Consider the following 27,617-nt stretch of genomic DNA (forward strand, 5'->3'; position numbering starts at 1 on the left):
GTAATTACACAAAATGCTCTGACAAATATCTTGCAAATGTTTTAATATAATTGTTTATGAAAAAAAAAAATCATAATAAGTATTACCATGTCAAGTAGAAAACGTAAAAGTGTGAAAATTAGAGCTAACTTGGTGATTTTTTTTTATCGAGTAAATTTTAATATTTTATGTTTTTGATTAACAGAATCGTTGAACATATCATCTAGTTTGATATATATTTTATTTTTTAGATTTGGTCTTGCATATTACACGTATCATCTAATAGAAGATTGGTTATTTTGCTTTATGCGCCCCCTTAACTGGTCTAAAACTGCATGACTGCTTGAGCAGAAATCACAGATTTTATTATTTATTCAACTACAATTCATTTAGAAGATCATCATCGATTTGGAAAGCAGTATCTCCAGAGAAGAATTGCCAAAGAACTCCTCAGTTGCTCAAAAAAAGATTATAGGTATTAATATAACATTTTACATATTATACTGTTTTCTTTGTATTAATACCATCTTCCATAAACTCAGTAGTTGTACAGTAGGCACACCCAAATAAAACATTTTTTTTTTTTAATTTAGCCCCACTAAACTTAATATAAAACCTACTAGTAGAATTGAGGTATTTTATTATACGTAATATTGGTTTTATTGGTTTTCAAAATGATCGATGTGAAGTTATAGACGTTTTAAGTTTAATTAAATTTTATTTACAGATCAGACATAAAAATATCGACATTATTTACAGTAAGTTCGTTTCTATTTTTACATTTAGTAGTAAGTGACTGGGACTCCGTTGTAGGTGTTGTAATAGGGGGAGTAAGTCTGGGAGTACACGCTAGGGGCCAGGTAGGATCTGCTGTATACAGCGGGGGTGGCGTATGAGCGGGCAGCGACCAGAGGAGCAGAGGTGGCGTACACGGGCGACGCGACGACGGTAGATGGAGTGTAGGAGCGGGAGTACGTCACGGGCGCGACCACGGAGGGAGCGGCGTAGGAGCGGGCGTACGTCACGGGCGCGACTACGGAGGGAGCGGCATAAGAGCGGGCTTCGACAACGGCGGGAGTGACCACGGCTGGAGCAGCGGCACCAACGACGCCGCCGACTGCTGGCTCCTTGCGCACGACAGCGTTGAAGCCGTTGACATCGTCAGCCGTGTAGTCGACGATGCGCTTGGTGCCGTCGGGCTCGATGAGGGAGTACTGGCCGCGGACGACGCCGTTTACACGGCTCTCAACTTGGTTCTTGTAGTCACCAGTGTTGGGGTCAGCCACGCCGTATTCGAAGCTGGACGCTTCGTTGTCAGCTGGCACCACTGAGCCGTGGGCTACGGCCAAAGCGCAGAGAAGGGCGACGAACTAAAGAAAATGAAATTTTATCATAATCTGAGTCACAACAACAAGCACTGTATGTTTTAGCCGATATTATTTGAATAATGAAGAGTTTTTGCAAATAATTTCTATATTTGAATTAAAGTAACAACTGAAATCCTTTAACTGAAATCCTTGCTGAATATTTGTATGAATTTTCTTACCTTAGCTGCCATGGTGAATAAGTCTATTTGACTGATACTAATTTTACATTCTGAGTAGCTTTTATACTAAATTTAAAGTGTCGTCATATGTGGTTGATCTTTAAAAAATCGTACTAACTAATGTTCATAAAATACGGAAACACAAGGCCATGAATCTGGGAAATAAAGTACTCATAAAGAAAATATTATCATAAACATTTAATAATTATTTGATCAATGTTAGCAGACGTTATTTATGGTTGATAGATCACACGCCTTTTTCATTCCGAGCCTTTATTAAAAAGCAATAATGTATGCAAAGTCGATGTAAATTTATGTGAATCTTATTATAATTTCTCTTAATAAAATGGATTATAAACAGTCACGTGCTAAAAATAGGTCTTTCATTTTAGGTGTATGTTTATTTTTGTAGTGTATTCTATAATTAGCACAACTTTTAGAATCGTTTTTTACTATTCTATGGGAATGTAAGTAATGAAGGGTTAAGGGTTAAGGTTTTGGTATATGTTTTAATGTTTCGATTAAAATAAAGTACCTACTTATTATTTAAAACTAATTTTTATAATCTTATATATAAAAATGAATCGCAAAATGTGTTGGTAAGCGCATAACTCGAGAACGGCTGAACCGATTTCGATAATTCTTTTTTTATTATATTCCTTGAAGTACGAGGATGGTTTTTATGTGGAGAAAACGTAAATATTATGTACCACGGGCGAAGCCGGGGCGGACCGCTAGTTTAAAAATAATATTATTAATATGACCTTGCACAACTTGGTTTTCCGAATGCAAAATGTGATTGGAAGCTTTTCCATGATAGATAAATGGAAAAAAAATACGATTTAACTAAGTACAAACGGCAAAAGAAAATTTTAAAAGGCTTATTTATTGTAGGTACCTATTTTTAATATAGATATATATATAGATTTAGTATATAAATACGGGAGAAATTTTTGAGGCTTTATAATTTGAATTTACATGCAGTAGCACCAAAAAAATCATAATATTTATTAGTTGATTAAAATAAGTTTAATTAAAACAAAAAAACAGGCGGAGTCACGTGAAAACGCTACATTTCAAAAAGTATAAAAGGTTATAAGAGTTCATTATAATAAATGCTCCATTTATATGTAATAGACTACAAGCCCGCATATGAAAAAAATATGGGTCAAATGAACCACCAGGGGTCATATCTAGAACGAAAGAAGAGCAAAAAATAATAAGATTCATCACTATGCCGTCACTTGTAAGCTGTCCAACTGAGTGCAGATGAGAATTGAAAAGTACAGGTAGACTCGGTAAATTTTGGTCATATATTTTTGTACGGCATTCTTAACCATCGATAGATCCATTGAAAATAATAAGAAACCGCTCAGTGCCGTACAAAAATGTTGGTCCACCAAGTCGGAATTTTTATTTAATTTCCGAGAGTTACCGGGGGTAAATTTGGTCATTTGACCATGTACGGCATCTGTGTCATACTATTGCTATACTGCTTTTAATCCATTATTCCGCAACGCCGTACAAAAATCATGGGGACAAGGGGAAAAAATCGAGAGTTGCAATCCCCTCTCTTTCCCCACTCCAGGGGGTCATTTGACTAAGTACGGCTTCGGTTCCAAAACATTATCTAGCACTCAAAAGTACTATTAAAAGCAATGCCGTCAAAAAATAATTGTTCTTTTAAATGTATACCAATAATCATCTTAATTTCATCGAATTCTTGATATAAAGAGCTGTAAGGTCATTTGACCCTGTACGGGAACTTTTTTTTTAACATGATATTGTAAAATTCAATTGTTGTATAGTATTGCCGTTCAAAAGAAACCGTTCTAAAAAAAGTTATAGAGAAATGCAAAACCAGAAATTTTGTTAAAGTTTAAACATCGTAGATTAATGAAATATAATAGTTTTCTACACTTTATTCGTTGTTTTAAATAGTATAAACATAGATAAATTAGGAAAAAACGATGCCGTACATTTTTGTGCAGACCACATCTTTTAGGCTGATGAAAGCGACGAAAGCTACAATTTTAAGGGTGCTTTATGGCCATTTGATACAGTACGGCATTAACATATTTTTACCCAACTACGGCAAAGCAAAAGGAGGGTTATGGTTTTGACAGGTCATGTATGTATGTTCATTTATTCCCTCGTAACTTCTAAACTACTTATCAGAATTCGACAAATGACATATCATTAGAAGCGTCTGAATTGTTCACTGGATAACCAGCGACCAGCTAGCTAAAGGCTATATGGGGTTTCACAAAATCTAATGTGGCGCCCTCTAGCGGACAAAACATACAGAGTAAAAAAATAAAGTTAAGATAAATATGCCGTGTTTGGTATCATTTGAAAGCGCTTTACTTGTACATTTTGAATATGTATATATTACTAGCATTTGCTTGTGACTTTACCTGTATTCATGGGCTGATTGCATATAATTCACATCTTTTCGTTCATAGCTTTTTTATTAGTTCATCAATTTAACGGAGTCCATTCCACTTGACTCCGACTTTCCAAGGTGATAATTAACCACCTCGAGCTTCTTAATATTAATGTATATTTATATTTTATTATCAAAATATAAAGCAAACATTTCGTTATATGGATTTTTTCTTTTTCAGATTTTTCCCCTTTGAACCAACGAAAATGTACGGCACATGAAAAAATATTATCTATGCATAAAATACTTTAAAAATAAATTTATTTCGTGTTGTGTCAAATGACCCCCTGGAGTGGGGAAAGAGAGAGGATTACAACTCTCGATTTTTTCCCCTTGTCCCCATGATTTTTGTACGGCGTTGCGGAATAATGGATTAAAAGCAGTATAGCAATAGTATGACACAGATGCCGTACATGGTCAAATGACCAAATTTACCCCCGGTAACTCTCGGAAATTAAATAAAAATTCCGACTTGGTGGACCAACATTTTTGTACGGCACTGAGCGGTTTCTTATTATTTTTAATGGATCTATCGATGGTTAAGAATGCCGTACAAAAATATATGACCAAAATTTACCGAGTCTACCTGTACTTTTCAATTCTCATCTGCACTCAGTTGGACAGCTTACAAGTGACGGCATAGTGATGAATCTTATTATTTTTTGCTCTTCTTTCGTACTAGATATGTCCCGTGGTGGTTCATTTGACCCATATTTTTTTCATATGCGGGCTTGTAGTCTATAATGTAGGAGTGGATTATTGTTTTGATGTATTCCGTATCTAGTCACCAAGAATGACTGGATAGATAGTTAGTCTTTTAGATAGGACATTTCCCTTTACGGACAGTTAGTCATACTGTATGCTGTACCTACGCAAATCTGTTACACGTGAAATGTATATATGTACATATGTAACTAGCTGCTCGCCCGGGCTGTGTCTGTGCCCTGTTTTGTCAGTTTTACACATTTTTATCAGTAATTATCCTGATCCTAATTTAGTTTATTGCTATACATTTTTAAAGAATATAAAAAATTCGATCACGAGGCGGGATTCGAACCCTGACCAATTCGGCCATCCGTGATCCCGCCATTCTAGAGTTCAGTTTTATAACTGAGAGAATAGAATAAATTCGATTGCTGTGTGCTGTGTCCAGTTTTCTATTATTTATTGGTATTAAGCTTGTCATTTAAATATTTTGTTAGTCAGTTTTTTTTTTCATTATATCTATCTCCATTCGAACCTTCCTTGTTCCCCGGAGAACCTATTTTAAGAAAAATATGGGAAAAATAAAAACTTTTCGCGGCGTTCTCGTGCTTTGAACTAAGAATAATTTTTATAAATATTCATTATGTAATTGATATAACCATAATATATAAAGGAATATATTAGCAAGTGTCGAAGGAAACGGTGAAGGTCTTAGGAAATGATTTTATGAATCATTTAGATAAACCAGTTGTCCTTTTAAATATCACTGTTGATACTTTTTGCGGGCGTTTTATATCTATTGGTTACGCATTTTCGCATTCTTTATTTGTAAACATTGTATATTATACTTTGTCGTTATAGTTAATGAAATCAAAGTATAATCCACAGGTATAATCATAATATTTTCATTATTATCCTTTTGACGTGAAACGTCTTTAGGTGCGTTGAGAGTAAAATTTCAATTCACGTCATGGCAATACTGTCACGTCATGGAGTCAGGCGACGATTTTGGTATCTGGTGGTTCTGTCACAACTCACACGCTTTTTTAATTGAATAAAAATAGTCACAGATTTTAGTTATAAAAAAAGTTTTTGATGTTCTTTAATTATCATTCTTTTATGGCATTAACATACAAGGATCTTTATATACCTAGATGAATTTGTCGTTCTCACTATAAAGAATCTCGATAACAAAATTTAGTATAGTATTATTATGTAGACTGTATAGACAACGACTGCCTGGATACACGAAAATAACAATAAATAATAAAGTCGAGAAATGGCTCTTCATAAGTCTATTAGGTACCTAAACTTAATAGAATCTACGTAGTATTCTAAACCAAAAAATTCTAAATTATCATTTAACAGAATAAATTTTTATGAATTGAAAATACAAGACCATATTATATTTTATCTGTTTATACGCCTTATGAATTTAATGAAAACCTAGTGCTTATTTCCAAGAGCAATATAAATTAGAAACATAGACCGTACTTATTTAGCGAAATTATTAGATGACACTAGCAAACCGGGCGAACTCCGTTTCGCCACCAGAGACACCTTTTCTTTGCTATATATAAAGCTATATAAACCTCACGGAGCCCGAGACCTTTCCAACGAATGCAAAACCGTGGAAATCGTTTCGTGCGTTCTGGAGGTATAGCGTCCGGAAGGAAAACCCGACATATTTTTATGCGATCAATAGTGACGTCAAATTGTTGTAAAAATGGGCAATTCTATTCCTATAATTCGACGTTAAGGAATTATGTAAATATTATATTAACACACTTCTAGGGTGCTGCTACATTGTAAAACCACCAAAACTTATTTAATTACTCGCAGTACTTTGCCAATATTACACGAACTTTATTACTACATATAATATGTATTTACATTCATAATAGCTCAGAAAGATCTAGATTTAATAACGCTATAATTATATCTCTTTCAATAAATGCGAATGTGTATTGAATTATTATGTATATTTATTTTGTGGCAGTGGGTTAAAAAAACACAGTTTATCTTTAACATTTAAATTTATTTATATGCATATGTACAATAATCTATTTACATATAACACGTCGGTACATTTGGTTTATTAAATAGCCTTCAAGTTACAGTTTACCAGTAAGTTGAGTAGTATGGGGAAGCATACCGGGCGTACGCGCTAGGGGCAAAGACAGAGTGACCAGTGCTGTAAAGAGCGGGGGCTGCGTAGGAACGGGCAATCACAGGGGTACCGGCGTAAGAGGTGGTGAACACTGGGCCAGATGAAGAATAAGAAGAAGAATGAGAGACAGCTGGAACAGACGCAGCGTACGTACTGAATACTGGGGCAGATGCGGCGTACGTGCGAGCAACAACTGGAGCAGATGAGGCATACGAGTATGCGGGAGCGGCAGCGTAATATGAAGGAGTGGCGAATGAGCTAGTTGCTACTAGAGACGGAGCTGATGCTGCGTAGAAAGTAGGGGCGGCAACAGCCTTGGTGGCAACAACGGCGGGAGCTGACGCAACTACGGCTGGGGCGGACGCTACTACGGGAGCGCTGGCAACGACAGGTGCAGCGTATGTGCGGGCGGCAACAACAGCGGGAGCAACGGCGGGAGCAACGACAGCGGGAGCAGCAGCAACAGACGCAATCACTGCGGGGTCCTTGCGTACAACCGCGTTGAAACCGTTCACATCATCAGCACTGTAGTCAACGGTGCGCTTGGTACCGTCAGCGTCGAGCAGGGAGTATTGGCCTTGAACAACGCCTCCAGAACGGGTCTCCACTTGGCTCTTGAAGTCACCAGTGTAGGGGTCCGCCACATCGTATGCGAAGCTTGTGTAGTCGGTGTCTACTTTCGCTACTGGTACCACTGAGGCATGGGCCAGAGCCACCAGAGCGGTAAGAACTACAACCTGAAAACAAAATAAAGACTTACATTATTATCGAAATTCTGGAATAAATCCGAGGTTAGCACTGACACAAATAACGAGTTCACTTTATGCCGTTTAATGAATCGACTATCAATGAGATGTAGAATAATTTGCGAGATATAATTTAAATAGTTGTCACACACCTTAGCTGCCATTGCTGCTTGTTCAAGAGAATCTTGTCAAGTGAATACTGATGATTCTAAGTTGGAGCTTTTATAAGGAGTCGCGGGCGTGGCTAGTGCGTGGTCTTTTGATATTTTAAACCACATGCACAAGTACATGGTAATGTACGATGTATCCGGAAACGCAAGGCCGTCCTCTGATCTGGAAAGTACAAAGAAATGAATAATTTGTATCAATTAACGTGCCTTTCCCGTGGAATTCACTCATGATTGATGTTTGCTATAGCAGTCTTGCTGTTGACAATTTATGGGTTCAAGTTTTTGTTTGCGTTGGGAATAATTAAATTTTTGAGCTCAGATGTCCAATTTGAGTCAATACTATGGGCTAATGGTGGCGATATATGTATACCATTTCAGCGTAATGTTTTTTATTGTATGCAACAGATGAAATATAAAGGTCTTGTGAGTTGTGAGAAAGCATTTCTGCAATTCATTGGATTGTCCCTACTACAAATTTAGCAAATTTATGGACCATTTTGCGCAGGTTTTTATGAGTTTACAGGCGAGTTACCGCGAAATAAAGTGTGCTTAATGCTTGGGCGAGACACGACATTTTGTAAGAAAGATTTAGATACGATTGTAAACCAAAATTGTTATTGCTGTATAAGGATTAAGGATTTTTATTATTAGCTATCTATTTGCTACCATCTCACGTACGGTGTCGTGTGGAGACATAATAATGACCGCTGTTTGGTTAAATTATTAAGGCTTGTATGCTAATATTATTTCGGTTACATTTGATATTGTATTCATATTTTATCCTATTATTTTGTTCCTTGTTCTTGTACTGACAAAATCCATTTTTATCCGACTGTGATTGAAGAAGGACAACGTTTTTGATTAATTTTCCTATGATGAAACATCTTTTAAGATTTGATTCTTGTAGGGCTTAACAAAAAAAATGAAGGTGCATACTAGGTAACAATTGCAATACACTAACCATAATCAATACAACCAACATAACATTTTGTTATGATTATGTTAAACTGTTAAACTGCATATTAATTTTTGTCTAATATCTTATGCGTTTATGTATACCTACGTCATACATTTAATATAGTAAAAAATCGAAGGAAACATTTTTTACAAAGTACATAAAATTTATACTGCAGCGTATTTACATAATTTAAAGCATAATGTTAAAGTGTCGAAGAAAGAAGTTATCGATAAAGGGATTCGGCGCAAGGCCGCCAAGCTTTTATTATGCTGTGTACACACTAGTAATTTTTTATTTTATTTGATTTGATATTATATTTATATACCTGTAAGGTAAAATTACAGGGATTTGCCACTTTTTTATATAAAAAAAATATTGGTTGTCTGTAAAGTTGGTTTACTGACGATAGTTGAATTATAAGACGTTGTCATGTCAACACGAATATTCGATTAAAAAACAATAAATAATTTGACCTAATTGATTTATTTTCATTCTGAATAACTATTATTAATTCTTTAATTCGGTGTGTACAATAAATCTTTCATTCATTCATTCATTCTATTTAACTTTCAAGCATTAATCCTGCTCCATCATAGTGTTCATTTAAATTTTTATCAATAATAATCTTATTCAATGTTACACCGCGAACGTTTATGTTAAAAATGTAAATATTAACGCTAGTGCGTCCACAGCATATACAAACTTTGTCTGTTACTTTAGGAAGTGTATAATTATGTCAACATGAAACAATCTTGACATGAGATGTTATGCTTCCGGAATTTACGAAGTAATTATTAAGCTATTGCATAGCTTCTATCGCGGGCCTTGAGCGCGGGGACCGAATCGAGAAATTCTGTAACGAAAAAACCTCACGCTCCCCACTCCGACGGGCACGGAGGTGTGGCTTGAAGGCATGCTATGCAATAGCTTTACCGTGGCAGTCCCCGAGTGCCACACATCTTTTTTTTCTTATAAAGAATTAATAAAGATGCATCTATTGAGGTTGAAATGTATATTTTTGATTGTGTTAGATTATTCCACGAATGCGACTAGAATTCGAATCGTGTGATACTGAAAAATGTCAATCTTCCGGCCTGCGTGTTTCCTGATAATTATAATCTGGACTTATTCAAAAGAAAAGTGAATAGGCATCTATTAGGTCAGCATGCTCCATCCTAGACCATGCTTATCGCTTTCCATCAGGCGAAGCGATGGTCAAATGCTTGCCTAATCTTGAATAAAAAAAAATAAAAAAAATATGTCGCACAGGGGTCGAAAAAGATACATTTCCTTATTGAATAGTATTTATATGAGCTTTCGGCCCGCAGATTCACCCGCTTTGTCTAAAACTAAGCAAATTATAATATACTAAAACCTTATTCAAAAGCATCTCTTATGCTTAATGGAGCTTATAGGTATTCTGATAAGTTAAAAATACTTAAGCAACTTAACAACTTTTTCAATGAAGTGTGTATTACCATGATCAATTAAAATAAAAAATACAGTACGTTAGGTACTGGAGGTCATCAGGAAAGCTTTTAATTTTTTTTCTCAAATCAAAGAATGAATTCGAAAGCTGATAATCCATACTAATATTATAAATGCGAAAGTAACTCTGTCTGTCTGTCTGTTACTCAATCACGCCTTAACTACTGAACCAATTTGCATGAAATTTGGTATAGAGATATTTTGATAACCGAGAAAGGACATAGGATAGGTTTTATCCCGGAAATCCTACAGGAACGGGTTTTTCTTTGAAAACGCGGGCGGAGCCGCGGGCGGAAAGCTAGTCTAATATATATTATAAAGGCGAAAGTTTGTAAGGATGTATGGATGTATGGATGTATGGATGTTTGTTACTCTTTCACGTAAAAACTACTGAACTGATTACAATGAAATTTAGCACACATATAGAGGGTAACTTGGATTAACACATAGGATAGTTTTTATCCCGGAAATCCCACGGGAACGGGAACTATGCGGGTTTTCCTTTGCAAACGCGGGCGAAGCCGCAGGCGGAAATCTAGTATAATATAAGATTATTAGGTTACTTAAATACATCCACCATGTGATAAATTTAGATAAAGGGGTTTAATAATCTACAGCTATCAGCCAACCCATCGTTAATTTCGTAGGAGCTTAATCATAAGTTTGATTAGCATTTAGCAACATATGAGATATGAGATTTATCCTGAAACATAGGTATTAAGCTACAGTAATAATCCATATTGTATACAGTCCTTAAGATATTCAATATAGAAAATTATTTGCAAAAATCTCTCATTGTCGAATATTTTAGGAGGGATGGGAATATTCTCGTAAAATATGGACCTTTGAAATTTCACTATAAGTAGTGTGCTCTATCCTTGTGTGAGTAAGCTCACACAAGGATAGAGTAGGTACTCTATATAATTTTTTTTCTGAGGTGTTTAAAAGCAAATAGGTATAGGTGTCTATCTAAATTTAAGTTTTTTGCGAAGTCTATATATTTTTATTCGCCAGCATATTTCAGATATATAAATTATACTTTTAATAAAATGTTTTGACAATGTTTTTTTTATTTGAGTGGAAATTTTAAATGTTTTCAGTAGAAATGTCATTGAAATATTCCTGCTGATTAATTTGCTTTTTTAAGGGCTGATTTTTCAATCCTTGGTTAAAACTTATTCGTCGAATAATGTATAAAACAACGATTTTAAAAACGTATTCGAATTGTCCGTACATATTTGACAGTTAAGGTGACATTTCAATATTATCGTGTAATACTTTATTGGACGGATAAGTTTTAACCAAGCATTGAAAATTCGGCCCTAAGGGTCGATTTTTATTATATTAGATTTACATTTTAACGGTGCAAGTTTTATAAAAACTGGTTTAGTTTCAATAATAAAATGTGTAACCCAATAAAACATAATCAATTACAAAAAAAAAAAATAGTTTAGTAATATCGCAAACAATCGCAACTATATCAAAGTAATAGCATTTAAGAGCAATTAAAAAAAGGTTAAACAACTTCATCCTACGTCAAAATATAATCAATCGATCGAATGTTTTTGTCGTCATAAATCCAATGGAGACATGGCGAGTATTGAAGGACGAATTTAAATAATAATTCGTAAGTGAACCGGTCAAGCAGGAAGTGAACCAAATTCAGTTCAAGTAGGCTAGGTTTCATGTATTTATTACTCTATTCAAATTCATTACGCCTTTGTAGTTTTAGTCATATACTTATTAGAGTATTTCGCAATATTACTAAGGTATTCTACAGAGCTTTTAAAGTTTCGAGAAACAATATCATTTTTCAGAACGTGTGAAATGACTCATCGTTTGACAACTTTTTATTATAATACTAGCTTTTCACCCGCAGCTTCGCCCGCGCAGTCAAAGAAAAACCCGCATAGTTCCCATTCCCGTGGGATTTCCGGGTAAAGAGTAGCCTATGTCCTTTCTCGGGTATCAAAATATCCCTATACCAATTTTCATGCAAATTGGTTCAGTAGTTAAGGCGTGATTGAGTAACAGACAGACAGACAGAGTTACTTTCGCATTTATAATATTAGTATGGATTGTTAAGTCATTATCATTAGTCCATTAATAATCCGTATATAGAGCAAAGATATTCATAATAAATACACGCTAGCCACATAAGGCTAAGTGTATAAGATAATTTATTTTTTATCTAAGGTTTTAAATGAAATGTTAGATTCGGTATAAATATCTATATTTATAAATTCTGCATATTTACAAAAATGACTGTGGGAACAACAATGTGTAACATTACAGTTTAATTAGTTAGCTAAAATCACAGATGGGTTTAATAATCACCAGGCTCCGTAACCATGGGCACCATCTTATCATTCTTTGGGTCAAAATTCTAATAGGCGAGTCCATGGGCGCCATAGCCGTAGCCATGACCAAGGGTGGAGTATGCGTTGTAGGCGACTGGAGCAGCGGCGTAAGAGTAAGAGTTGTAGGCCAAGGGGGAAGCGTGGGCGGAGTACGCGACGGGAGCAGCGTGAGCGTACGCTACGGGAGCGGCGCGGACGTAAGACACGGGAGCAGCGTGGGCGCCGTACGCGTAGGTGTTGGCGCCGTACCCGTAGGAGTTTGCGACAACGGGAGCGGAGTAGGTGAGGTGAGCAGCGGCAACGGGAGCGGCTACCACGGCAGAGTGGGCGACCAGAGCTGGGTCCTTGCGCACGACAGCGTTGAAGCCGTTGTGGGCGTCAGCAGCGTAGTCCACCGTCCGCCGGGTACCATCAGACTCGAGCAGGGAGTATTGGCCGACCACGTTGTCACCGACGCGGGTCTCGTGCTGGCTCTTGACGTCACCGGTGTGGGGGTCAGAGACTCCATACGAGAAGCTGTTGTAGTTAGCTCCGTGGATGGCGCTGCCTTGGGCGGCAACCACCAAGAGGGCAAGGACGACAAACTGAAATTAAAAATAGTTGGGTTAATAGAATATGAAAATTGTGACCCTATTACGAAATTGAATTTAAAAAATAATAAAACCGGCCAAGTGCGAGTCGGGCTCGCGCACAAAGGGTTCCGTAGCAGCAAATATAATAAATTACAGTTAAATCAACCTATCTCAAAAACTATAAGAGATACTTTGATCAAACCAAAAATCGTTGAAAGAGTTAATTAGCATGCATCACCTCTATTTTTTTTAGAATTTTATACCCCGTAGTTATAAAAATAGAGGGGGGGGGACATACTTTTTACGACTTTGAGAGCTGATATCTCAAAAACCGTTCACTTTAAGAAAAATGTTTTTTAGAAAACTTTATATCATTTTAAAAGACCTTTCCATTGATACCCCACACGGGTATGTACATCGAAAAAAAAAATTTCATCCCTCAGTTACATGTATGGGGGGCCCCACCCCCAATTCTTTTTTTTACTATTTAGTGTCATATTTTTGTAGCGGTTCATACAACACATATTCCCATCAAATTTCATCACTGTAGTACTTATAGTTTCCGAGTAAATCGGCTGTGACAGACGGACAGACGGACAGACGGACAGACGGACATGACGAAACTATAAGGGTTCCGTTTTTGCCATTTTGGCTACGGAACCCTAAAAAGGCTTTAAAAGTATATTCTTAATATGGAAACAAAGTTGTGAGAAACTTTGACGCAATAGTTTTAACAAAGGTCGCGACTCGCGAATGTGTAATATAAATATAACAATTACCTTAGAGGCCATTGTACGTGTGTTTTGCTCGACTTCTGACTGCAACTGATTTGGCAGTCCAAGATATTACTATTTATATTATCGCGAAGGTTTAATTTGGGGAACAGAGCAGGAAGTTCATGCGTACCTACTTTCCTTTGCCTCGCATGTGTAATTAGTTTATTTATGGTATGAATGGAATAGTTAGGGTAAATATTATTGTTATTCCACACTGTAACGCTATAAAAAACTTGTAGGATGCGGATTTGGTGATTTGTTACTATTAGTTACTTAGGATCTACTCATTATTATTTAGTTTTTAAACTATTGAAGCTTTAAATATCAATATTAAAACATTAAGTTACAGATTCACTAAGAAACACTTCTTGAAGTTATATCTGGGTATTCTACCTATCTATTACTAGGTATTATTACTAATATTGTTATTCCATAAGCTATAATTTTAGTTTTTCTAAACATGTATAATATTAAAAGATTGCTGGCAGAGACAAGAACAGAACTTTCGACTTACAACTTACGTGACTGAAATATAATGTTTTTGAAGACATTCAATTGTGCATGAAAATACGAAAATATGCATTAATTCAATTATTATCATAAGTTTATGATCATCTATTTACATCATTATAGTCATAACTGTTGTTACCATTGTACCAATGACTTATTAAAGCAATAATTATATTAATGTTAAAATCATAAAGCTTAGATAATATACTTCATAATGCATTTTGATATTTTCTATTTCACAAAAGTTTAAAGTATTATGACATTGCTTCTTAGAATATCATTTATATTGAGATTTGGGCCCCGCGAACAATTTTCTTAAGTTCTATTTATAGTATTACATTAATATAAATATTTTTATTATCGGCTTTATCATAAAATTCAAACTGTTGAAAAATATTCATGACAAAGCAAATATAATACACACAATTACTAAATTATGTAAATGGTCACTTCAAAGAGATACGTATACATTATTTTAACACTTGTTCAACTATCATTTATCATATTAGTTATATAATATATGAATAAAAATAATAAATAATTTAATGTTTAATGCTCATCATAACAAAATTGAAACCAGAAAAATCTTTAAATGGCCTAATAGGGACATAGGTAAACTAAAGAAATATTTAAAAGAAAATATTTGGTTTAAATTGTTTAAAGCGAAATTGTGCTCAAAAGATAATATAACTTATTAAAAGAATATAGTTATTAATTTCTAATTACAAAAAAATAAATTATAAATTATCTTCCTCTCACTAATTTAAAAAATTGCGATTGATTTTATTATTATGCCTTTGTATATTTTAGGTAAAAACCTCAAAGTTCTGGAAGGACTACATGTGTAGTATTATGTATTTGTTTAACATAAATTAGATAATATTCAATTTTACCTAAACCTTGATTTAATAATGTTTAAAGCGAAAATCATGAACAAATTAAGAAATTAAAAGAAAACACCGGTTTAAAAATGCAAGATCGTATCAGATCGAGTACCGGTTTTTAATTGGCTAGTTTGATTATTCGATAAAAATTATGCTTTACTTTGTTGTACTTGTTTAACACTTAATACATATAATTTGTTTCTAGTTTAAAATTCATGATGATTAAAATTTTCTTGATAATTTTGATGTTGATTTTCATGGTGCAAAATATTATAATATTGTAATATTTGCGTAGGTATTTGTTAATCAATGACTGCTGAACTGATTTAGATGATGTTTCAATTACGACTGGAATGATTAAAATCTAAACAGATTCTATATAAGTGTCGCCCTCCGCTTAAATTGTAAGCTAAGATAAAAACTGCAAAAGAAATCGTATGTTACTCAGGCACGCTTGAGCTTTCTATTGGTGCAAGAAAAAAATCAGTTAAACTTTTTCTTGTTTATCCGTTATTAACAACAGCAAACAACAATTAATCTTTTCTCTTATCGATACATATTCATGATCGTACACAAGAATTTAATTATCAATGATAACATACAATTTTAGACTGGTTGTAGGAAATATCAAATAAGTAAGAGATAGCACATAGTATAACTTTAATAAAAAATTACAAAATTTTTTTTTTCAACAAGAATTTTTTTTTGTACTTTTTCGCAAGCGTTCAAATTTATAACAATTGCAGCAATAGTAAACTAAATATTTAAAATTTATATATTTTGCACACGTATTCTACGTAATAAACCTTAATTCGTAAAAACAATTCGTAATAATATAATATGTCATGACGTATGAATTATTAAACAAAGGAATGTGTGTGAACGTAGGTCACTGTTAACTCTTTCACAAGTTCCTACTTAATTCTGATTGCGTATTATATGTGCTTATAAAATTATCACTATATAAGGTGGTACGCGTAAATCATATGCATCAGTTGTTTCTTATCACTAGACAAAAATGTTCTCCAAGGTACTTTAAATATTATGGCTATATAATAAGTACTTAGTATAAGTTAAATTAGAAATTTTAATTAATTGTTGTAAAGGCTAATTAGTGATCAGCAATTCTAAAGTGCCAATATAGTATTTAATTGGTAAAAAAGTTAAATAGAGTGCTTTTTATTCAGGTCAATAATTTTTTTTTTCATTGCAGGTCGCAGTTTTCGCTTTATTCGTTGCCGTTGCGCAATGCAGCGCCATCCACGGAGGCAACTACAACAGTTTCTCCTATGGAGTCTCTGACCCCCACACCGGTGATGTCAAGAGCCAGCACGAGACCCGCGTTGGTGACAACGTGGTCGGCCAATATTCCCTGCTTGAGTCTGACGGTACCCGGCGGACGGTGGACTACGCTGCTGACGCCCACAACGGCTTCAACGCTGTTGTGCGCAAGGACCCCGCTCTGGTCGCCCACTCTGCCGTGGTAGCCGCTCCCGTTGCCGCCGCTCACCTCACCTACTCCGCTCCCGTTGTCGCAAACTCCTACGCGTACGGCGCTAACACCTACGCGTACGGTGCCCACGCCGCTCCCGTTTCTTACGTCCGCGCTGCTCCCGTAGCATACGCACACGCTGCTCCCGTAGCGTACTCCGCCCACGCTTCCCCCTTGGCCTACAACTCCTACTCTTACGCCGCTGCTCCCGTCGCCTACAACGCTGCATACTCCACCCTTGGTCATGGCTACGGCTATGGCGCCCATGGACTGGCCTATTAGGATTTTGACCCAAAGAATGAAAAGATACCTGTGATTTATTTAAGTTGAAATAAACAATTTTGTTTATATTACATATTTTTTTCTTTGTATCCTGACGACAAAACATCTCCACTATCTTATTAATATTATCTAGTAGGTACAAGTTAAGTTCATTTAACAATGAGTAAAACGATACTTTAATATTACCTGAGAAGAAAACAGGTCATTAAATATGTCGTGTGATTTATTTTTAATCGGGTTTACATAAGGGAATTAATTAAAATCTATTGTTATAAATGTGCTATTAGCTATTATTAAAAACAACATGATGATTAATTAAATTTAATTAAGCTGAAATTAAAACTATGATATTAAATTTTTTGCTTTACATAAAAGTTACATTTTTATAAAAACTAATAGTATTTGTGTCTTATAATAAACTTTTAACACAATATAATCCTTACCTTCTCATTTTTAAACCAAAAGAAACTGTGCAATATGTTTAAGCAAGTGTAAGAGCGGAAAGCTCTTTCTTCTACATAGCATCTCTAAAAATGATAACATCACTCATATAGTATCTATTAAATTATTTTGAATATTAAGATTAAAAATTATATTCGATTTTTTGTCTAGATTCAAAGATTTTGAAAGTAAGTTATAAGCGAAAGAGATAATGATAATAAATAATTTAATAATTTAATTATATTATATTGTTTAATAATAATGATAACAAAATAAAATGTTGTAAATACAAGAAATAAAAGAAATTTGTGTAATGTCATGCTGTAAAAATTTATAGCTTACTATAGAAATGTAACCAATGACTACAACCTAATGAAACTAAAACATAAACTTAAAAATATAGAGCACTAGCTTTCCGCCCGCGGCTTCGCCCGCGTTTTCAAAGAAAAACCCGCATAGTTCCCGTTCCCGTGGGATTTCCGGGATAAAATTATCCTATGTGTTAATCTAAGTTACCATCTATATGTGTGCTAAATTTCATTGTAATCAGTTCAGTAGTATTTGCGTGAAAGAGTAATAAAGATACACATACCTACATATCCATCCTCACAAACTTTCGCATTTATAATATTAGTAGGATGTTAAAGCTTTCTCCTTTAATTTGTCTTCTTTGAATCTTCTTCTTAGTAATTAATAAATCAATTTCTTTAGCCAGGTCATAAGTCAAGAGACAAGATGTCGCCTAATAATAAATTATTAAGGCTGTTTTGTGTTTGCTTTACCACAGTAGATAATGTTAAATAAACATTGCAATTTTTGTACAATTGTGCATTGGCCTAAAAATCGTAATACTACCTGTATGATTATTTTGTATAAGTCATTCATTTAGCCGCAATTACAGCATTAAATAATTTACATTAATTAAATTAATTTATTTTTATTGAATCGGAAGGAAAAAATCACAAAAAAACAATATCAATTACAACATTAAAACAAAGGAATCAAAAAAACAATAATAAATGTCATTGATTTAAAAAATTATTTAAATTATATACTATGATTAATTGGTAAAAGTATTCATGAACTTTGGATGAAGGACGTTCATGATTGAATGTTTGCGTATTACCTATTAGTTCCGCGACTAATGTATAATAATATAATCGGTTTTTATCACGACGGTCTATGAGAATTTTTGAGCCGAAATTAATCGAGCAATAATACAAAAAAAAGCTCATGTTACTCGGAAAAATGATTTCCTATTTTATATATCCTTACTAATATTATAAATGCGAAAGTAACTCTGTCTGTCTGTCTGTCTGTTACTCAATCACGCCTAAACTACTGAACCAATTTGCATGAAATTTGGTATGGAGATATTTTAATACCCGAGAAAGGACATAGGCTACCTTTTATTGCGAAATATGTACCACGGGCGAAGCCGGGGCGGACCACTAGTATTCTATATTTATAGTTTTTAATAACGCCAACAACTTTTAACATTGGGTGAAAAGATTATTGCAGAAATTATTTTTTTTGCAAATAAAAAAAAGAAACAGTCCTACACATTTAACATTGAATGGTAATTACTAATTACTAACCAATTCTCCAAAGCTGTGTTTATATTTAATTTTTAATCAATAAATTTAACGAAGCTTTAATAAATCTGTCCAATTTATTTATTATGGGTAATGGGTAATTTATTTGAGGTGACTTTCAATGATTCATAGAGCAGGTAGTATACAACGATTTTATTTTATTGCACTGTGATTTGATATTTCTAAATTATCTTTGATATCATTATGATTGTATCACAGATACGATTATTACCAAAGCGGCACTTTGACTACCGTTCCAAAGTTTTAAGTAGTTTTATTAGCTTCACCTGTATGTTTGTATGTAACAGACTCCTATCGACTAGATTAGACCATTAAATATTTAAGATTTGATTAAAACTTTGAATACTTATCAAGGATCGATGACAATACAACAATTGCGTACTTTTATTTCTATAACTTTTTAATATTAGGTACTTACTAGATTTCCGCCCACGGCTTCGCCCGCGTTTTCAAAGAAAAACCCGCATAGTTCCCGTTCCCGTGGGATTTCCGGGATAAAACCTACCCTATGTGTTTATCCAAGTTACCTTCTATATGTGTGCTAAATTTCATTGTAATCGGTTCAGTAGTTTTTACGTGAAAGAGTAACAAACATCCATACAAACTTTCGCCTTTATAATATTAATAGGATTTAGGTAAAGTGATACAGGTATAATATTATCCAACAGGAAACTTAATTTAAGTGTAACCTATCAGTATTGGTTGTTTTGTAGTTCTCTGCAATCAAAAAATAACCATAAAAAAGAAAACTAAATTGGAGTAAAATTGTATTCTCCAATAATTTTTGTAAAATGATTTAATATTAACTACATGTTTTATAGTATAGAATATTGCGTGGGAACATGTTCCTCATGAATTACAAACATGGGCGGTTATAATGGCAGTACATTCAACAGAACTGCATAAGCATAAAGTATCTCTCAACAATAATGATAATGTCAACAATTTTCAATTGCAAGCTTCAACATCGCGAATACTAGCTTTTCTTCCATGGTTTCACTCATCGTAATTGTGCGAAAGCTCAAATTTCGGTGTAGGTTAAAAATAGCTTTTCAAAAGTTCTAGAAATCTATCATATACCTAAACTATATATAAACTATACGGCTATAACTATAACTATAACTATATAACTATATATACTATAACTATATAACTATACTAAACTATACGGCCCGGTTTCGCCCGTGGTACTAATATCGCCTTTAACAATCAAGATTCACGTAGATAACAAACGGTGAAATATTTTTTTAATTGGTCCAGTAATTCCAGACATTAGCGCGTTCGAATCGAATCGAATAAAGAAACAAACAACTAACTTTTCAGCTTTGTAGAAATTAGGAACGATGTCTATGATTACAAATGAATGATTTTTGCGTAGAATGGGAATATAAGACATATAGTAAGAGATCTTTAAGTTATTACTATAATAGGTACAAGCTTTTATTGGCTTTTATAATATTATTAGTACTTCAAAACGCTTTGTCTGCTTTCACAATACAACATTTAGTGTTTGCCAACAACTTGAACTATATTCTTTAGTAATATACTTTACGTGAGCAAACTTTTTAGTAGATTATATTTTGAAAGTTTAAAATTTTAATACGAGCTTATATTTGAACTTTAAATGTTGCAGTAAGATATTGAAATGGTAAATCTGTTTCTCATGTCCTTAAACTTTTATAATTAAAGCAAATCAATTAAAAATTCTAATAAACAGCAGAGTTAATAAACTTTCTGTTAAGTATGTCCTCTACAAAAATGTATCTGTATATTTCAAATGTAACCTACATGTTTATTCTCTGTATTATTAAAGATATATTTTTTTAATTGGTGTTAATGTTACAAGGAAACACAAGCATTTATGTACACAATAAATCTTTACACATTTATTTCACATCACAGCAGTTTCATTCATAACATATCGTCAGAATTATTAAATACGTAGTTACATAAATTAGTTCCTAGGTCAGTGTTTAGTAATGTAAGCCGAGTCCGTGAGCGCCAAGGCCGTGAGCGCCGTATCCATGGGCGAGGGGGGCGGCATAGGCAGCTCCGTAGCCGTGAGCGAGGGGAGCGGCGTAAGCGGCGCCGTGAGCGAGAGGACCAGCGGCGTAGGCGAGGGGAGCGGCGTGAGCGACGACTCCTCCATGAGCCACTGAGGTAGAGTGAGCGGAGTAGGACACGGATGGGCCAGCAACAGCCACGGGGGCGGCGTGAGCGACGGCTACTGGGGCAACACGGGCAGCATAAGCCGCTGGGGCGTATGCGGCGTACGCGGCGGGAGCGGCGTGGGCCACGGGAGCGGCGACAACAGCGGGAGCGTGGGCAACGTGACCGATCAGAGCTGGGTCTTTGCGGACGACAGCGTTGAATCCAGAGTGAGCGTCAGCGGCGTAGTCCACGGTACGGCGGGTGCCATCAGACTCCAAGAGGGAGTATTGGCCGACCACGTTGTCGCCGACGCGGGTCTCGTGCTGGCTCTTGACATCACCGGTGTGGGGGTCAGACACTCCATAGGAGAAGCTTGTGTAGTCTCCATGGATAGCGCTGCCCTGGGCAGCAGCTACTAAGACGGCGAGGACGAAGAACTGTTAACAAAAACAAAACACGTTAGAACACAATGCTTTAACCGAACAATCACTTTCTAATCGACAAAATTCACTTTAACCCAACCCACCTTAGCTGCCATTTTGAGGTGTGTGTTTAACTGCACAGTGGACTGTGAATGCTAAGTCCTGGCTGTGTTGGGCTTTTATACGGGTCCTGAACAATCATTTGGCGCTATTAATAGGAAATAAATGACAGGTCCACGCTCTAGGTCAAGCGAAGTGAATGTTTTTTAGAGTTCAATTTCGTCAGGCACAATTATTTGCTATGCGGAACTAACCGGACCACGGCTTGGCCGCGGATATTGTACAGACATTAGTATTGATAATTTATAGGAAACAATATCAATAACAATGATTTGTTACATACGTGGTTTATTGGTTTATGTTATCGACGATTAATCTATACATATAATAAATCTGTAGAAGGGTCAATTCTGTACATTGAAAATATTGAAAAAATAAATAGCAGGGGGTGTTACTGGATCGATACCAAACCCAAATATGTGATTAAAAAAATTTTTGTCTGTCTGTCTGTCTGTCTGTCTGTATGTGAAGACATCACGTGAAAACTAACGGTTCGATTTCGATGAAACTTGGTATAATTATAACTTATTATCCTGGGCGTAAAATAGGATACTTTTTATCCTGGAAAAATACGTAGAAAAAAAATTAATCTTAATTTTTCAGTTTTATCCATAGACGTTGTTCTGTAGAACCGCGAACACACGTTGCGTATTATTATAGGCCTAGCCGTATTTGAGTCCAATAGATATTTATAAGATGTCATTGTCAGAGTTACTCAAAATGGAGAAATAAACCATCCACGCGAAGACCGACATCCGCGCGGACGGAGTCGCGGGCGGAAGCTAGTGTGAAATATGATCGCTTAGAGCGAGCGAGCTTTAAACATCGCATTATGATTTAACATGAAGTTAAAGTATAAACAGTAAACAGCGTACTATATTACTATAAAATAAATAAACAATGTGTTATCAAATTAAATTATAGATCTTTCATACTATAAATATATAAAAGAACGACAGATAGAGAGCCAAATCAGATCTATATTATTTGAATCTTTTTTACTGGATGTATTTCTAGGTAACTTTTATTTTTAGTCAAGTTAAAAAGATTATGCGTTGTATAGTTATTTTTTTGTTATATAGTATCAATCCAATCTGTTTTTTTTGTGTATAAAGTAACTTAAATATTCATGTAAAATAAAACAAATAAATAGACGGACATATCGGTAATTTATTTACATTATTTACAATAATACAGACGGACTGGTTTGAGCAAATGAGAATTTTGACCTAAAATTATTCGGTGTGATGACTTAGTGGATGCGGTTGTACGCGAAGGGAGCGGCATAGGCGTAGGATCCGAACCTGTAAGCGTAGGGGTAAGTGGCAACTGAGAGGGGCAGGGTGGCAATTGGGGCAATAGGGGCAGCGATAAAAGCAGGGTCCTTCCGTACAAGAGCGTTGAAGCCCTCAGCGCCAGCGGTGTAGTCGACCGTCCGCTGGGTGCCGTCGGATTCCAGGAGACCGTATTGTCCCTGCACCCGGTCACCAGCGCGGGTCTCGAACTGGTGCTTGAAGTCACCGGTGTAAGGGTCAGCTACTCCGTAAGAGAAGCTGGAGAAATCAGCGGCGCTGGCGGCGGCCAACAGGGCAAAAAGGAACACGCACTGTAGACAAAATAATTGGTAAAATTAGATGATGTTTTATAGGTATAAGGTACTTAAATAAATATTTAACAATGCTTAGAGGAGAACTTGAAGCTTTGCACTTGTGATATAAATGGAGATTGTAGGTAAAAACTGACCAATTAATAAAATTGTAGAAACAATAGTTTTAAAAATAATTCGGATGCTTATTTCTTACCTTCGCAACCATTTTGAAGATTATTGGAGAGGTTGTGACTACGTTGATGAGTTCTGAATGATGTCTCCAGTAAGCTGCACTACCCTTTTATATCATCCAAATATCAGCCCAGATCCAGATGGACCAGTTTGAAGAAATTCAGGAAATGAATAAAAGTCAAGTTCATTGGGCCGATGCACTTTATAAAAATGTCTCAGTGCATATTGTTTATCAGTACCTTTCTACTTAACAAGCCCTACGCCCTTGATCATAGTTTATTGCCAGTAAAAGTGAAATAACAAAACATAAAACGATATATAAACGCTTGGTGTTCGTGAATTAGACTCATTTGATTGCGGTGGAACAAAATTACTATTCCCAACACTTGGGCTTATTTATGTAGACGTAAATAAGCAAGTATACGTTTAAAATAAAATTGGTTATTAAGCTTCTTAATGGGGCATGAAGCTGGCGTAGTTTTGCCAATATTACACTCGCAAATTATCTTTACAGACCAGTGTTTCTTAAGTGCCCTAACAAAGTTTTGAGATTAGATTAGGAATCAAATTTCTAGGTTAAATGGGCTAGGTACGTGATATCTGATAAAATTAAATGTTGACTATTCTATAGACAGTTCAAATGTAGACATGCTATTTGAATTCACAAGACATGCTAAATATTCAACATTGTAACTATCATTAAATTGGAAAACTATTTAGTAAGCGATGGAATGTAAACCGATGCTTTGTACCTATTTTAGATTTCCTAAAACAATTTTGGTTGACTATTCCTCTTTTTTATAAGGAAAATAATTATACATTGGCAGAACTTTTTATCGTCATTACGCAACAGCTTTGTTCTGTAAAATCATAATTATAAACCAAGGCTCATTTGTAACCAGCACATAAACACTGCTACTCATAAGTTATGTACCTATAAGCTTGCATGTGAAAGCTTTTTGTTAGTTGTTTTATATTTATTTGGTTTTAAATCTAATTCTTCTCCTAAATTATCTTTACACGGAAGATTGAGAAAATTAGGTAATCTGAATGTCAGAACTTTGTAAGTAAGGCGCCCATTGCATAAATGTTCCTGCCCTGATTTGCATAAGACTTTACCTTTGTAAATGAAAGGTGGTCTGAGCCCACTTTAGTTGGCTTACCTAATGAATAACTTTTGAAATAATGAAGTTTTTAGGATACTTAGCCATTATGAAGCACTATTTATGTTAAATTGGGTTAATTAGTAGCAGAAGTACGTTTCCAAAATGGAAAGAAGCTCCACAATTTTAATTTTTTTTTTAAATAAAAGTGTCTTCTATCAAACGTTCTAAAAATTAACGAGTTCTATTCACTGATAGAAATAATAAATAATAATAATAATCTTTGTATATTTTATAAAAAGGGATTATTATGAGAAAATCAACAGTCCTGTATAGAAGCATTTAGCAAAATCGACATAGATAGCTATTTCGATATTGTAGCTTGATTTGTAAAACAATGTAAATCTATTAACCAATAAGTTATTTTAACCTATTGTTTTATCTTGGACATTCCAGCTCATTTGTCGTCCACGATCTGAGATAATGCGATCAAAGGGATTTTGTGAAAAAACTGTAAGGCGCTCGCGTCAATTGTTGCACGGTTCGTTAGGCGATGAGGTAAATATCGTGTAAAAGTTCAATTATTATTAGCATTAAAATGTTTATGGCACCACGCCTTTGATATGATTGATGTGTTTCGTTGTAACATCATCATCATCAGTGTATATTTGTTCTCACTGCAAGGACACGGGCCTACTATGAAGGTTGGGTAATATGTAATACATATTATGAATTTTATAAAAAATGCTACTTGTATATTAATATGGATTATGTTTTATTATTTAAAAAATATTAAATTGACAGGTTATATTTCAGGCTTTAATATTTTTATTTAAAAGATAATAAATGTGGAGAATTATTAAACCAATCTGATATTAAATTCATGTTGTTATTTGTATTTCAATTCGTACCTTGAATTACATCTGTTTATTTATGAGGGTAATTTTTCGAATAAAAAACATTTTAAACTACGAGTGCCACAATATATTTATATAATAATAACAGGTACATTTTGCGAGGTCAGATGCACATCGTCTTCAATAATTTACAGCCACAGGTTGTTTTGGTAGGGGTGGAGAACAGAGGAGAAAGAAATAGTTGGCGGGGTTGAGCTGGGGCTTGGCCATCCTTGGCTAGCTTGGCCATCGTTGCTTCCAGAGCTGGCGGTAGTTGGGCGAGTGGATTCTTCCTGGTACTGTTCTTGGTGCTGGTTCACCTGTGGCCTTTGGTTGTTTACGGTTGCTAAGAAACCAGTTAAATCATTGGCCTGGTAGTCAACAGTTCTTCTGATTCCATCGGGCTGGATGACCGAGTATTGGCCGAGGACTGTATCACCACGCTTGCTCTCTTGTTGGGATTTGACGTCACCAGTGTGGGGGTCGTTCACCTCGTAAGAGAAGTCGTATGGCTTCGGTGGCTCTTGGTATGTTTCCAGAAAGATCGGGATGGGCGCTTGGTGCAGGAACGAGCACATGGCGGACATGATGAGGGCGGAGAAGATGATTAGCTGTGGACAATAAACGAAATAAGTTATTTTTATGTTAGTAAAGGACAACCCTCATAGGAGGCCCGTGTCCCAGCAGTGGGAACGCGTATGGGCCAATGATGATGATGATGATGAAAGGACAATATGTTTAGAATTTAGAAATGGTTGAGATCTCAATAGAAGTTAATATAAGTTCTTTAAAATAACTATAGAACTTAGCTTTTTCTGGTGATAATTTTATAAAATGAAAAATAAAAGCCTTACTATTAAATGCGGAAGTGCGTTTTACATTAAAATTAAATTAAATATATCGTTTCATTCATTCCCATTGTAAGTTTTTACTACTTGCGAAACTAATCTTGATCTTGAATAAACTGATGTCACTAGAATAGCCCAGAGCAAAAAATAAACGAAAAAATATACAAAAATGACTTAAACCTCGATCTCAGTTCAAAGACCGGACAAGGTTAAAATAAAATTGAGGCGATGACAAATTTATCCATTTACTGTCGACGATAAATCCGCGATTATACTTATTTATATACTTTTTACTTCAGAATCGATTTAATTGAACGTTGCAAGGGATTACAATTTGCTGAAGGAAAAAAAATTCGTATTAATATTTAAGGGCAAAAATTAAAAAGGTGATTAAACGAAGCGGTTTTATAATTGAATTATTTGATGACTGAAATTTATCCAATAAATAATATTTTGAACAATAATTGATGAAGGAAATTCGTGATATTCATATCGTTAATATATATGTGCTGAAAATAGTATTTATTATAGGCAAGTAAAACTGCAAGGTTTTTTAGGCTGCAATTTCTCATTTCTAAGTTTTTTTTTGTGATTATTTTGGAAATATTTAATATTATTAATAATTAAATAAATAAATTACCTTGTAAACCATGTTGATTGTTAATTGATGTGTTCTCACAATTGAACAGAAGACGAGTGTGATTAAAAGACAAAATCTCCTCATTTTATATATGAAGAAATGAAAATCGATACCCTATTTCGTAATATAAATGTGATATGTGTGATATCTTGTGGATTAGAACGTTTGTAAACTATTGTAGGTCTAGATTACGTTGGTAATTCAATCAGAGCTACTTTTCATTCAAATGTGAAGACCTAATTATATCTTACGATTCGGTTGAATGGCAAATGATTTTTATAAAGAAAATTTTCTTTATAATTGTATATGATATTCGTTTATTTATTTATCAACTAGCTTACCGCCCGCGGTATCGCCCGCTTTGACTAAAATCTAATAAATTATATACTAAAACCTTCCTCTTGAATCACTCTATCTACTGAAAAAAACCGCATTAAAATCCGTTGCTTAGTTTTAAAGATTTAAGCATACAAAAGGACATAGGGACAGAGAAAGCGACTTTGTTATATACTATGT

General features: G+C 34.8%; 8 protein-coding genes across 8 annotated transcripts in view; 2 read left to right on the forward strand and 6 right to left on the reverse strand.

Annotated features, from left to right (window-relative positions):
* The window catches only part of LOC149490199 (uncharacterized), a 245,421-nt gene that overhangs the window by 130,725 nt on the left and 87,079 nt on the right, over positions 1 to 27,617 (forward strand). The gene's annotated exons all lie outside the window — the stretch shown is intronic.
* Positions 678 to 1,551, reverse strand: LOC149490206 (uncharacterized). Its single transcript, XM_089710645.1, has 2 exons — positions 1,526 to 1,551; positions 678 to 1,349 (listed from the first exon to the last, which is right to left on the reverse strand). Exons 1-2 carry the CDS (start codon positions 1,535 to 1,537, stop codon positions 762 to 764), a joined length of 600 nt encoding a protein of 199 aa, XP_089566771.1. The 5' UTR covers positions 1,538 to 1,551; the 3' UTR covers positions 678 to 761.
* LOC149490207 (uncharacterized) lies at positions 6,694 to 7,854 on the reverse strand. The gene is made up of 2 exons (XM_089710653.1): positions 7,745 to 7,854; positions 6,694 to 7,583 (listed from the first exon to the last, which is right to left on the reverse strand). Exons 1-2 carry the CDS (start codon positions 7,754 to 7,756, stop codon positions 6,798 to 6,800), a joined length of 798 nt encoding a protein of 265 aa, XP_089566779.1. The 5' UTR covers positions 7,757 to 7,854; the 3' UTR covers positions 6,694 to 6,797.
* Positions 12,425 to 13,996, reverse strand: LOC149490208 (uncharacterized). Its single transcript, XM_089710663.1, has 2 exons — positions 13,920 to 13,996; positions 12,425 to 13,152 (listed from the first exon to the last, which is right to left on the reverse strand). The coding sequence occupies exons 1-2, from the start codon at positions 13,929 to 13,931 to the stop codon at positions 12,595 to 12,597; spliced, it is 570 nt and encodes a 189-aa protein (XP_089566789.1). The 5' UTR covers positions 13,932 to 13,996; the 3' UTR covers positions 12,425 to 12,594.
* On the forward strand, positions 16,285 to 17,155 carry LOC149490209 (larval cuticle protein A2B-like). The gene is made up of 2 exons (XM_089710672.1): positions 16,285 to 16,340; positions 16,524 to 17,155. Exons 1-2 carry the CDS (start codon positions 16,329 to 16,331, stop codon positions 17,082 to 17,084), a joined length of 573 nt encoding a protein of 190 aa, XP_089566798.1. The 5' UTR covers positions 16,285 to 16,328; the 3' UTR covers positions 17,085 to 17,155.
* LOC149490210 (uncharacterized) lies at positions 21,000 to 21,923 on the reverse strand. The gene is made up of 2 exons (XM_089701211.1): positions 21,819 to 21,923; positions 21,000 to 21,729 (listed from the first exon to the last, which is right to left on the reverse strand). The coding sequence occupies exons 1-2, from the start codon at positions 21,828 to 21,830 to the stop codon at positions 21,115 to 21,117; spliced, it is 627 nt and encodes a 208-aa protein (XP_089557337.1). The 5' UTR covers positions 21,831 to 21,923; the 3' UTR covers positions 21,000 to 21,114.
* On the reverse strand, positions 22,995 to 23,954 carry LOC149490211 (larval/pupal rigid cuticle protein 66-like). Its single transcript, XM_089710680.1, has 2 exons — positions 23,637 to 23,954; positions 22,995 to 23,440 (listed from the first exon to the last, which is right to left on the reverse strand). The coding sequence occupies exons 1-2, from the start codon at positions 23,646 to 23,648 to the stop codon at positions 23,087 to 23,089; spliced, it is 366 nt and encodes a 121-aa protein (XP_089566806.1). The 5' UTR covers positions 23,649 to 23,954; the 3' UTR covers positions 22,995 to 23,086.
* On the reverse strand, positions 25,699 to 27,147 carry LOC149490212 (uncharacterized). The gene is made up of 2 exons (XM_089710686.1): positions 27,102 to 27,147; positions 25,699 to 26,224 (listed from the first exon to the last, which is right to left on the reverse strand). The coding sequence occupies exons 1-2, from the start codon at positions 27,111 to 27,113 to the stop codon at positions 25,763 to 25,765; spliced, it is 474 nt and encodes a 157-aa protein (XP_089566812.1). The 5' UTR covers positions 27,114 to 27,147; the 3' UTR covers positions 25,699 to 25,762.

Source organism: Colias philodice, chromosome 2 (genome assembly GCF_061535455.1).
Source record: "Colias philodice isolate Cphi_HAF_F1 chromosome 2, ilColPhil1 Martin Lab GWU primary, whole genome shotgun sequence".
Lineage (NCBI taxonomy): Eukaryota > Metazoa > Arthropoda > Insecta > Lepidoptera > Pieridae > Colias > Colias philodice.